At 40.2% G+C, this 12,539-nt stretch overlaps 1 protein-coding gene across 1 annotated transcript; it reads left to right on the top strand.

The window, feature by feature from the left end:
* Positions 1-10,942: 10,942 nt before the first annotated feature.
* TASL (TLR adaptor interacting with endolysosomal SLC15A4) lies at positions 10,943-11,845 on the top strand. Its single transcript, XM_049766760.1, has one exon. The coding sequence runs from the start codon at positions 10,943-10,945 to the stop codon at positions 11,843-11,845; it is 903 nt and encodes a 300-aa protein (XP_049622717.1).
* The last annotated feature ends 694 nt before the right edge of the window (positions 11,846-12,539 follow it).

Here is a 12,539-nt window from a genome sequence, read left to right as displayed (position 1 = left end):
AAAGAGTGATTCTGAAGGTTGTGACATTTCAGAAAAGGCTCTGAGCTGATGATAACTTGGAGAAGTGACACCTTCTACCCACAATGGAATCTGTTATTAGGCCACATGAGAATGTCAAGCCTCTACTTTTGTTCATCTTCTCTCCTCTCAGTAATGCATTTTTCCTTTCTCACTAGCTGGTCAAATCCATCTTTCTTTTTATAGGCAAATCAAGATTAATTATTTTTCTTTTTAAATAATAAAGTATTGCCCTTTCACCTGGCTCCTTCCTCTCCTTCCTTCCTTCCTTCCATCCTTTCCTTCCTTCCTTCCTCCCCTTTCTCTTCCTCCTTCCCTTCCTTCCTTCCCTCCCTCTCTCTCCCTTCCTTCCTATCCTCCTTCCCTCCCTTCCTTCTCAATTCCCCTTCCTTCCTTCATTCCTTTGTTTCTTCCTCCATTCCTTTGTTCTTCCTCCCTTTTCCCTTCCTTCCTTCTTTCTCCCTTCCCTCCCTTCCTTCCTCACCTTCCCTCCCCTCTCCCTTCCCTCCCTCCCCTCCTTCCTCCCTTTCCCTCCTCCCTCCCCCTCCCTCCCTCCTCTTCCTCCCTTCCCTCCCTCCCTCCCTCCTCCTTCCTTTCCTTCCTTCCTTCCTTCCTTCCTTCCTTCCTTCCTTCCTTCCTTCCTTCCTTCCCATCTTCCTTCCTTCCCTTCCTTCCTCCCTTCCTTCTTTCTTCCCCTCCTCCCTCCCTCACTTCATCCCTCTTAGAGGTATTCCTGATTCTGCACTCAGGAATCAAGGGAATCATATCTTGGCAGAGCACGGGAGACCCATATACGGTGCCAAGGATCAAAACCCAGATTGACGGCACACAAGGACTAACACCCTCTCTGTCTGGCCCCAGTGATTTATTTATTTGTGCTTTCCATGTACCCCATTAGAGTCTTTTCTCCTCAAATAACAATGTTTTTGATTACACAAAATAAGAATATATTGGTGCTTGTTCTATAGGTAACTCTGAGCACAATTCTTAGAGTAAATATTTTCTTGCTCTAATATCTTCCATTTTATGTCACAGGACTAGGGAATCTGGTCCTTTCTAACTTTTAGAATATGTAACTGTGAAGCCACAGGCCACAGCTGTGCCAGAGGTCAATTCCCTCTTTATTCTTGCAGTTTCTTTTGCTGTAGGGATGGGCAGGTTCTTCTGGGGAGCAAACTTCTACGCTGAGCTCTTTCTCTTCTCAATCCAGAATAGGTAGTATCTGTAACCACATCCTCATGGCACAGGAAGTGCTATCTTCATTACTTTTCCAATACTATTTAGATATTTAACAATATCTACTTGAGGGGCCGGAGAGATGGCTAATGAGGTAGGGCATTTGCTTTGCATGCAGAAGGGCGGTGATTCGAATCCCGGCATCCATATGGTCCCCCGTGCCTGCCAGGAGCAACTTCTCAGCAGAGAACGAGGAGTAACTCCTGAGTGCTGCCGGTGTGTGACCTCCCCACCAAAAAAAGAAGAAACAAAAATACCTACTTGGGGGTGGGCGATGGAAGTGATTATACAGTGGGTATCGCTGCCAACCTTGCAAGCAGTCAACCCAATAGGATGCCCATGTTAATTTCTTTTTTGTTTTTGTTTTTTTGGTTTGTTTTTGTTTTGGGGCTTACACCCCAGTGATTTCAGGGGGGTTACTTCTATCTATGCACTCAGAACTTGTCCCTGGCTTGGAGGACCATATGGGACGCCGGGGGAATCAAACTGCGGTCCCGTTGCAGGCTAGCTCAGGCAAGGCTGATGCCTTACCCCTTGCGCCACAGCACCAACCCCCAGGTTAGTTTCTGACATCTCATATGGTTCCCTGAACCTACCAGACAGTAATTCCTGAGCACATAACCAGGAGTAACCCTATGGACATCGTTCAGATATGGACTAAATAACAACAAAAGAAATCTACTTGACCATTTTAATTCTAAATTAACTTGATTAAAAATAAAGTTTATTAAGCTCTGTATATTAAAGTAGCTTTATTTAAATGAAAGAAGTCATTTTATTTCAATGAAAGAAGTAATCCAAGTTACCTTTAACCATAGAAGTTAGCTCAAATAACTAGGAGAGGTTTGTTATGACCGATGGAACTTCAGTCTTGGATAGAGAACTCCACAGACTGACAGCTTCCATGGCCTTCCAGAAGGATGTCAGGCACAATTGCGAGTCGCCTAGAGCGTAGACCAGCTATGGTCCCAAACAAGAGCAAAAAGCCAAGTTCATATGCCCCATTTTCAGAAGCAACTACTTTTAGCTCCTAGTTACATATGATTTGGAATTTACCCCCAATTTCTATGAGTAAGTAACATGCTCAAGTTGTGTCTTTTTGGCTTCTTCAGGTTTTTTTTTTTTTTGTTTGTTTGTTTTTTGGTTTTTGGTTTTTGGGTCACACCCCAGCAGTGCTCAGGGTTACTCCTGGCTGTCTGCTCAGAAATAGCTCCCTGGCAGGCACCTGGGGACCATATGGGACACCGAGATTCGAACCAACCACCTTTGGTCCTGGATCGGCCTGCTTGCAAGGCAAACGCCGCTGTGCTATCTCTCCAGGCCCTCTTCAGGTTTTTTTTTTTTAAAAAATTTTGGTCCACACCCGGCAAAGCTCAGTGGGTTCTTCCTGGCTCTACGCTCAGAAAATGCTCCTGGCAGGTTCAGGGACCAATATGAGATGCCTGGGATTCAAACCACCGTCCTTTTGTATGCAAGGCAAAATGCCTAACCTCAAGCTATCTCTCTGGCCCTACTTTTTCAGTTTGCAGCATTATTTACTGACTATTAGAATGATGAGGATTTATTTATATTTTTCCTGTTTTCCCCAAGTACAGAACCTCCCTTGTCCTAGTTCAGTCTGGACACAGTCAATTTAAAAGCTAAACCAGTTTTTGTTGTTAGTATATCATAAATATGATAAATATTATTTCTTTCCTGACTATAAACATTTGCGGTTCTATTTTTTGTTTTATTTTGGGGGCCTCAGTCAGTGGTGCTCAGGACTTACTCCTGGGAAGGAACCCTATGGGTGATGGAGACAAAATCCAGATCAGCTGCCTGCAAGGCAAGCTCCCTACCCAATGTACTGACTCTCTAGTTCCCTTCCCCCAGGATCTATTTTAAACATGGTCAGCTCAGCATTCGTCATTTTAGATATTATTATGAATCGAGAAAGACACTTATGAGTCAGTCATGTAACAAATCAGTTTCTCCATTGCACATCTTTATCTTAACTTATAAGTTTGAGTTTATAATTGTTTAGCTCTGTGGTGTTGATTGTGGGACTAAATGTGAACATTTAAGTTAAAAATTCAGCCATGCTGTATACCCACATTTCCGGTGCTTGATAGTCACATGTGACTTTGGATTGTCATAGTGGAAGCACAGAGAGGGAACATTTCCACCACCACAGAAAATTCTATTGAACAGCACTTTCATTACCTCAGACACAAACTAAAAGACCACACTTTTATAACCAAAATAGCCTTAAAATTTCCTTGAACCATTTACACAGGCATTCTAGACTTCGCTAAATAGAAACAAAAAGAAATAAAAGGAAGTTCTATATAATTCCTCTTTCAAAATAGTGAAATGAACCATCTCACTTAAGATTCCTGACAGTTCTATTTTAGTAACAAACATCGAAAAGTTTTGCTTTGAGGCCATATCTGGGATGTTCAGGAGCTCACTGCTTAGGGAGTCACTCCTGGTGGTGCTTGGGATTGAACCAGAGTCACCCACATGGAAAGCATGTGCTCTGTCCGTTGAGCAATCTGTTCAGTGCCAAACATAGAAAAGTTTATGCCCTTGGTTCACAATCCTTGAATACCAACTCTCCAATAATATTTTGAAAAGTATACAGAAATGAGTCAGTTAATCTGGTAAAACTGGGACAGTGATCATGCAGTAAGCTTCAAATTGCAATTATAATTAGCCATTCAGTATTTTAAAAATGTACATTATTCTACTATTTTCCATGTCTGTGTTGCCCAATATAGTATTCATGTGATATTTTTAAATTAAATAAATTTTCAATTTATTAGGTATATTTCAACTGATTTATCATTGCATGTAAAATTAATTTAACTGTTTTGTTTGCTTTGGGACCACACCTGTTTAGTATTATTCCTGGCCCTGTGCTCATGGATCACTGCCAAGAATTTTTAAATTGTAGTATATCTCTGGTCCTTTAACCTCCATTTTTTTTCAGTTTTGAGTCACATGCAGTGGGGCCCAGTACATACTCTTGACTCTGTGCTCAGAAATCACTCCTGCTAAGGTTAAGGGAGTCAGTCATATGAGATGTCAGGAATTGAACCTAGATTGATTGAATGAAAGACAAGTGACCTATTATCCCTCTAGTCCTTGAACCTTCAATTCTTTAAAGCAGATCTTGATTGTTTCTCTAATGTGTGTAATGTGTGTATACACATTAGAGAAGCAATCAAGATCTGCTTTATATATATATGCCACACCTGGCAGTGCTCAGGGGTGTCTCTTGGCTTTGCACTCAAAAATTGCTCCTGGCAGGCTTGGAGAACCATATAGGATGCTGGGGATCAAACCTGGGTCTGTCCCAGTTCGGTAGCATGCAAGGCAAATGTCCTACCATTGTGCTATCGCTCTGGCCCTAATTTTTTCGATTGTTTTCTATCTTGCATTTTTATTCTTTTCAAAATGAGGATTTTCTTCAACTATACCTTCCAATCTTTTGATGAAGTTTAAAGTTTTTCTATTACTGTTATTTTCTAATTTTCAGATGTTTAAAAAAAAAACAACCCATTTTTGGGGGGTCACACCTGGCAGCACTCAGGGGGACCATATGGGATGCCGGATTCAAACCACCGTTCTTCTGCATGCAGAAGCTGTGCTATCTCTCTGGCCCCCAGAACAACCCATATTTTTATTCAAGATGGAAATATTATCCTTGCCTTTTTTATATTTGGGCCACATCTGGTGGCATGCAGGGATTATTCTTGGCTCTGTGCTCAGAAATCACTCCTGGCAGGCTTGGGGGACCATATGGGATGCCGGGGATTGAACCTAGGTCCGTCCCGGGTTGGCCATGTGCAAGGCATATGCCCTACTGCTGAGCTATCACTTTGGCCAAAATCCTTATCTCTTTGAGAATATTTATGGCAACACTCCCTCATCCCTTAATTAATTTTCTTTAAGTGGCTGTTTTGGTCTACTTACCATGACTTTCTTCGGGTATTTCAAAGATCTACCCATATTCAAGAATGGTGATCGACTACAAAAATCTCAATAGGTTTATTGATTGTAAAGTTGAATTAAGAGAGATATATCATTGTTCTTTTATTTGGAGAATCTCTGGTACAAATTGTGCTTCCACGTCCAGTGAGTGAGGTTGTCTAGAAAATTGTCCCCAAGAATCTGCCAGGAAAACTGGATGCCTTGATGGTATTCTGAGAGTAGACTAAAAGGAGAGATCATGAATCTCAGCATCAGTAATTCTACCCTTACTAGTTATTCCATAGGCTAAAGAATCTAGCTCTGGGCCTGGAGACATAGCATAGCGGCGTTTGCCTTGCAAGCAGACGATCCAGGACCAAAGGTGGTTGGTTCGAATCCCAGTGTCCCATATGGTCCCCTGTACCTGCCAGGAGCTATTTCTGAGCAGACAGCCAGGAGTAACCCCTGAGCATTGCCGGGTGTGGCCCCCCCAAAACAAACAAACAAACAATAAAGAATCTAGCTCTTATATTTTGAGAATAAATCTCAAGTTCTGCTTTGGGGGCTGAAGATAGTCATTGTTTGTGTTGAATGAGGAAGAAGACCTGGCTTCCTAGCCTCTGATCCAACCATTTTTCTTACTTTAGATATTAAGCCCCCTTTAATTTACTTCTAAATAAAATTTAAGGTCACTCATTCCTATACATTTAGGGGAAGTTATTTATTTTAGGGGTGCATCATACCTAGTGGTCCTAAGTAAAGTCTTCTGGCTCTGTGCTTGGGATTCAATCCTGTCACTGCTCAGGGTACCATATGCAGTGCTAGGGGTTTGATCCAGAGTTGACTGCATATAAAGCAAGCACCTTAATTCTCATACTATTTATTTCCCTGGCCCTTTGAGGGACATTTAAATCTTGGGAAGACTCTTTTTTCTTGTGTTTGGAAGTAACTAATTCTCGGTCTTCTCTTTCAGCTTCAAATGTTATTGCTTTAGTCTCTTGTCTTATTTTTCCTTTTAAAATACCACTTCATGAATTACTGTCTGGGAGTTAGTACAGCAGATAATGTGTATCAGACTACTGGTCTCTCCCTAGTACCACATGGTACCTCAGGCATCACCAGTGCACCCCAGCACTAAGTGAGTGCTCAGATATCCCTCCTGCCTGGCACCTCATGGTTGAAGCAGCATCACATCTTCAGGCCTTTGCACTGAGCTGCCTGGTTGAATTGGCTGTAAATTGCCCCAATTAGTGTTATTTGAGTGCAGTTCAGGGAAAAAGAAGTATGTGTTTGAGTTGTTTTCTGGAAAGCTTTGCTTTGCTCTAGCTTAATTGGACGGGCACCTAGAGCTCATATTCTCTTGAGGACACACTGTTAATCAGAATTTCTTCGCTCCACTCCATAGTCCGTCCCCCCCAAGGGATGCCTGTAAATTTCAGCTTGCTTAACTAATCCTAGGTCAACTGGGAACATGGACAGAGGCATCCTTGGTCATCATCCATCACATAGAAATCTACGGCAAATTTTCCTTCAGTTTCCTCTGTCTTATAAATTATCTGAAGATCTCCATCCTAAATCTAGGTCTTCTCCAGGGCTTTAGGCTCTGAGAAGTATGCTGGCAGGTCAACTAACTTGAGGCAGTCTCAGGCACTTGTATCCAGGCAATGGATATAGAAGCTTTCTGCTCCTACTCATGGCCAGGCAAGAGAGGCTTTTTGAGATTTTGCTTGAAATAAGAGGTGGATCAATCCCTAATGTCTATTCCAAACCTATCTGGAGTTCAACTGCTTCTGCCATGAGAACATCTATCTACTGTGTATATTGCTGATGCATAAATATTATGCCTCATGGTCTCCTGGATTATGAAGTTTATGAGCACAGGGTGTCCTATATTTCAAACATTATTTCTCTAAATATGTTATTTCTACTAAGAGCTCCAAAGCCTATTGAAAAATTCAAAAGCCTCAAGTTGTAATTTTACTATGGTTTCTCCCTTGTTCCCATGATATTCTTGTTCTTTCTTTCTTTCTTTCTATCTCTTTCTTCTTTCTTTCTTCTTTCTTTCTCTTTCTTTCTTTCATTCTTCTTCTCTTTCTTCTTCTTTCTTTCTTTCTTTTCTTTCCTTTCTTTCTTTCTTTCTTTCTTTCTTTCTTCTTTCTTTCTTTCTTTCTTTCTTTCTTTCTTTCTTTCCTTTCCTTTCTTTCTTTCTTTCTTTCTTTCTTTCTCTCTTCTCTTTTCTTTCTTTCTCTCCTCTCTTTTCTTCTTTCTCTCTTTCTTTCTCTCTTTCTTTCTTTCTCTCTCTCTTTCTTTCTTTCTTTCTTTCTTTCTTTCTTTCTTTCTTTCTTCTTTCATTATCTTTCTTTCTTTCTTTCTTTCTTTCTTTCTTTCTTCTTTTCTTTCTTTCTTTCTCTCTTCTCTCTCTCTCTTTCTTTCTTTCTTTTCTTTTCTTTCTTTCTTTCTTCTCTTCTCTTCTCTTTCTTTCTTTCTTTCTTTCTTTCTCTCTCTCTCTCTCTCTTACTTTCTTTCATTCTTTCTTTCTTTCTTTCTTTCTTTCTTTCTATCTTTCTTTCTTTCTTTCTTTCTTCTTTCTTTCTTTCTTTCTTTCTTTCTTTCTTTCTTTCTTCTTCTTCCTTCTTCCTTACTTCCTTCCTTCCATTCCTTCCTTCCTTCCTTCCTTCCTTCCTTCCTTCCTTCCTTCCTTCCTTCCTTCCTTCCTTCCTTCCTTCCTTTCTTTCTTTCTTTCTTTCTTTCTTTCTTTCTTTCTTTCTTTCTTTCTTTCTTTCTTTCTTTCTTTCTTTCTTTCTCTCCTCTCTCTCTCTTTCTTTCTTTCTTTCTTACTTTCTTTCTTTCTTCTTTCTTTCTTTCTTTCTTTCTTCTTTTCTTTCTTTCTTTCTTTCTTTCTTTCTTTCTCTTCTTTCTTTCTTTCTTTCTTTCTTTCTCTTCCTTCTTCCTTCCTTCCTTCCTTCCTTCCTTCCTTCCTTCCTTCCTTCCTTCCTTCCTTTCCTTCCTTCCTTCCTTCCTTCCTTCCTTCCCTTCCTTCCCTTCCTTCCTTCCTTCCCTTCCTTCCTCTCCTTCCTTCCTTCCTTCCTCTCCTTCCCTTCCCTTCCCTTCCCCTCCCCTCCCCTCCCCTCCCTCCCCCCTCCCCTCCCCTCCCCTTCCCTTTCCTTCCCTTCTCTCTTTTTTGCTTTTAGGGCCAAACCTGGTAAAGTTCAGGGGTTACTCCTGGCTATGCACTCAGAAATCGTTCCCGGCCTGGGGGACCATATGGGATGCCGGGGATCGATTCCAGGTTCGTTCTGGGTCAGCTGCATGCAAGACAAATGCCCTATTGCTGTGCTATTGCTCAGACACCGATATTCTTTCTTTTTGGGGGTGGGGTGTGGCAGGATGTCACCCAAGAAATGCTCAAGTGGCCCAGGGATCCCTTCTGGGATTCTCGGTGATTTATTGGGAAGATCAGTGGATATAAGCATAGTTGTTTGGGTCTTATCCTGCTTGAGGACATAAAATTGGGGCTTGAACTGCAGTAAGTCACATTCAAGGCTTCTCCTTCACACCTGCACGCTCTATCTCTTGGCCTCCGCACTTACACTCTAAGGCTGGCTTGTGAAGCTGTGAAGTTAGTGCATCTCTTTTAAACATTTATGATAAAATCCTACTTCATTTTTGGTTTAGGGGCCACACTTGGCAGTGGTCATGACTTAATACTGTCATAATGCTCTGGGGTTACTTCTAGTGATAAAGGGTGCCATATGGAATGTTGGGGATTAAAATTGGTGCCTTACCTACACTGTACTATCTTAGTACAGGCATCAAACTCTTTCTTAGTTTCTTGAGTATTTTCTTTTAAATGTTCAGATTGTTGAGGGTAGAAGCATACAGAGGAAGTTTGTCTACCAGGAAGGTGGTTTTGGTTTTATTCATCTTTAGAAAAGTGTTTGATATTCAAAAATTGATTCAGGGGTTTAGTGAAGACCTTTTAAAATTTGTATCTTTATGGTACCTACTGCCTGCAATATAATATTGATAATTGCTGACTTTAACTTGAAATGGTCTTTTTATTGTTGTTTTGTTTATTTTGGGGGGTGATGCCACACTCAGCGATGCTCAGGGGTTACTCTTGGCTCTGCACTCAGAAGTCACTCCTGGCAGGCTTGGAGACCACATGGGATACCAGGAATCGAACCTGGATCTGTTCTAATTCAGTCACATTCAAGGCAAACTATGCTATGCTATCACTCTGGCCCCTTGAAATAGTCTTATAAAGGAAAATAAACACTGAAAACATGACCCTTCTAAAATGAAAATAATCAGGTAAAAATAATCAGGTAATACATTTAATTTAAATTATATTAAATCAAATGTTTTTATAATTACTTAATAAATTAAAATTTAATTTAAAATTACACATATAGTTAAAAGAATTACATATACAATTAAAATGCACTAGGGAACACAGATATGAATATAAAGTGATGCAAAGATTTTAAAAAGGCCTATATATAGTTCAACATTTTCTATTTTGACTTGACTTTGGTTTCAGGCTTAAGTTGACCAGTTTGTTTCAAAAGTTTTATTCTGTGGGCCAAAGAACTCCAGCTTTTCTTGATGTTGTATGTTACTTCAGACATGACAGTCCTTTTTTTAGAAAACGCAGCTGCTGGTTTCTAGTTTATTCTAGACACTTCAAACTCCAGTAACAACTGCTGAGCATGGGGAGTGGAGGCAGGTGGAGGGAAAGGTCTTGGTCAAGAAAGCTGACCAGGGGAGAAGTAAACACATCACTGGGGCACAGTTCATGACCCATCCTTATGAGTTGGATGAGAATTAATTTCATACTGTGATATTATTATCAGTTATTTAATACAAGTTTACAAATTTAGAGTCTCCTGAAAGGCAAATAAAGATGCTAGTTTCCTGTCATAACCCACTCAAAAATGTCACTTCCTCAATCTCCATTTTATCAATCTCTCTTGAAGGCACAATACAAATGTCACTATCTGACTTCTAAAGCCCACCAAGATTCAATATTAGCTAGTTTCTCTAGCTCCCTCTTCTACTCAGCTTCCTATTAAGCAGGCTATCGCACCATATTCTATTCTTTTTAGTCTTTAGCTGACAGGTTATCACTATCAAGGTAGCATCTCATGTAACTTCTCTCCCTTTATCCCAGGCTGTGTTAGGGGCCTGCGTCTATATTTCCTTTGAGTACTTCTTTTTTTTTTTTTTTTTGGTTTTTGGGCCACACCCTTTGAGTACTTCTATGCAACCAACTACAGTGATATAAAGTTGGCATCATTTATACAGAGTTACTTTGGTGAAAATTCTTAAAGAATGGAATTATACCTTTTCTTCATCTTGGTATCTTTAGCAACTGCCATAGCTTTGGTTCACTGCAGACACAAAATTAATATCTTCTTGGTGAATGAATGCATTGACTTCTTTTACATTTTTTTTTACTTTTTTTTAGTTCGTTTAGGGCCACATCCCTTGGCACTCAGGTATTACTGTTGTCTCTGTGCTCAGGGTTCACGCTTGGCAATGCTCAGAGGAACATATGGGGTTCTAGGTTGTCCATATGCAATGTAAGTGCAGTATCCACTATATTATCTCTCTGTTACTGTCCTTTATTTCTTTTTTTTTTTTTTTATAAAATGTTGGTTTTGAAATTTGTCAGCTTTGAAATTTTCTGTCTTTGCTTCCCCCATGGTTACTGACCAACTGTCTTTCCAGAATGCTGTCAGAAGGGTATCTCAGTGGACTTGCCTACTGGAATGACATTCACTGGAGTTGTGCATCTTATAACGAGCAGGTGGCTGAAGAAAAGAAGGTGGAGATCAACTCTGCAGCTGCTCTCTCCTACTCCTCTGTGGATGAAACAGAGGTCCGAAGTTTCTACATGAGCTGTAAATCCTCTAGCAAGTTTATTTCTTCAGTGCATTCAAGAGAGAGTCAACATAGTAGAAACCAGAGATCTTCAGTGCTGCAGCAGACACACTCAAATCCTGTGTTTGAGAGCCCAAACTTGGCTGCTGATGAAATAGGCAGAGACCCCAGCAGAGAGACTTACTTGGTTCCACCTTCCTGCAAAAGTATTTGCAAGAATTACAATGACTTACATATTGCAGGGGGTCAGGTGATGGCCATTAATTCTGCGGTAATAGATTTTCCCTCTGAGAGCAGTTTTGAATATGGCCCTTTGCTAAAATCATCGGAGATTCCTTTGCCTATGGAGGAGGATTCCATTTCCACTCAGCCCAGTGACTTTCCGATCAGACCTATCAAGCAGTATTCATCCTATTGGAAAATAACTAGCATCAAAGAGAAAAACAGCCTGCAAATGCAGAAGCCTATCTCTAATGCAGCACTGAATGAGTACCTGGAGCAGAAGGTAGTAGAGTTATATAAGCAGTACATTATGGATGCTGTATTTCATGACAGTTCTCCAACCCAGATTCTGGCATCTGAACTCATCATGACAAGTGTGGACCAAATTAGCCTTCAAGTGTCTCGAGAAAAGAATTTGGAGACATCCAAGGCCAAGGATATAGTCATTAACCGCCTGTTACAATTGGTGTCAACTGAAATCAGTACGCCTAGCCTTCATATTTCTCAGTATAGCAATGTAAATCCATAGAGAGAAGGCATTACTTCTTTCTCAACTACTGTAACCCAAAGCAACACTTTATTCATTTATTCTAACAAAGTGCCAGAGGGAATGTTAGGGTAGTCATGAGAAGTAAAGGTGGGCTGGAAGTCAAATGCAAGTAAGAGACAATATCTCAATATTACATACATATGATGAATGACTGTGGGAAGAGGAAACATCAAGACTTTTTATCAAAGATATGGTTGAAAATAAAAGTTAAAATGATAAAAATCAAATGGCATGACTCATTTAAGATAAGAAATTTATGGAGATATTGAGAAAAATAAGTCAAATATGAGAACACACCAAGGCAAATACCAATAAAAACAGTTTAGGGTTACAGCTCAGCTCACGAAGCTCACCACAAAGAGTGATGAGTTTTAGTTAGAGAAATAACTACATTTTGAACAGTCCTAATAATGAGAATGTATGAGGGAAATGGAAAGCCTGTTTAGAGTACAGGTGGGGGTCGGGTGGGGAGGAGGGAGATTTGGGACATTGGTGATGGGAATGTTGCACTGGTGATGGGTGGTATTCTTTACATGACTGAAACCCAAACACAATCATGTATGTAATCAAGGTGTTTAAATAAAATATTAAAAAAAGAAAAGAAAAGAAAAGAAAAAGCCATATGGTCAAAAAAAAAAAGAATATGCTTGTTACCCAAATAAATTTCTCTAAC

This window comes from Suncus etruscus, chromosome X (genome assembly GCF_024139225.1).
Source record: "Suncus etruscus isolate mSunEtr1 chromosome X, mSunEtr1.pri.cur, whole genome shotgun sequence".
Lineage (NCBI taxonomy): Eukaryota > Metazoa > Chordata > Mammalia > Eulipotyphla > Soricidae > Suncus > Suncus etruscus.
The sequence above is the reverse complement of the archived record's forward strand: the minus strand, read 5'-3'. Positions and strand labels throughout refer to the sequence as shown.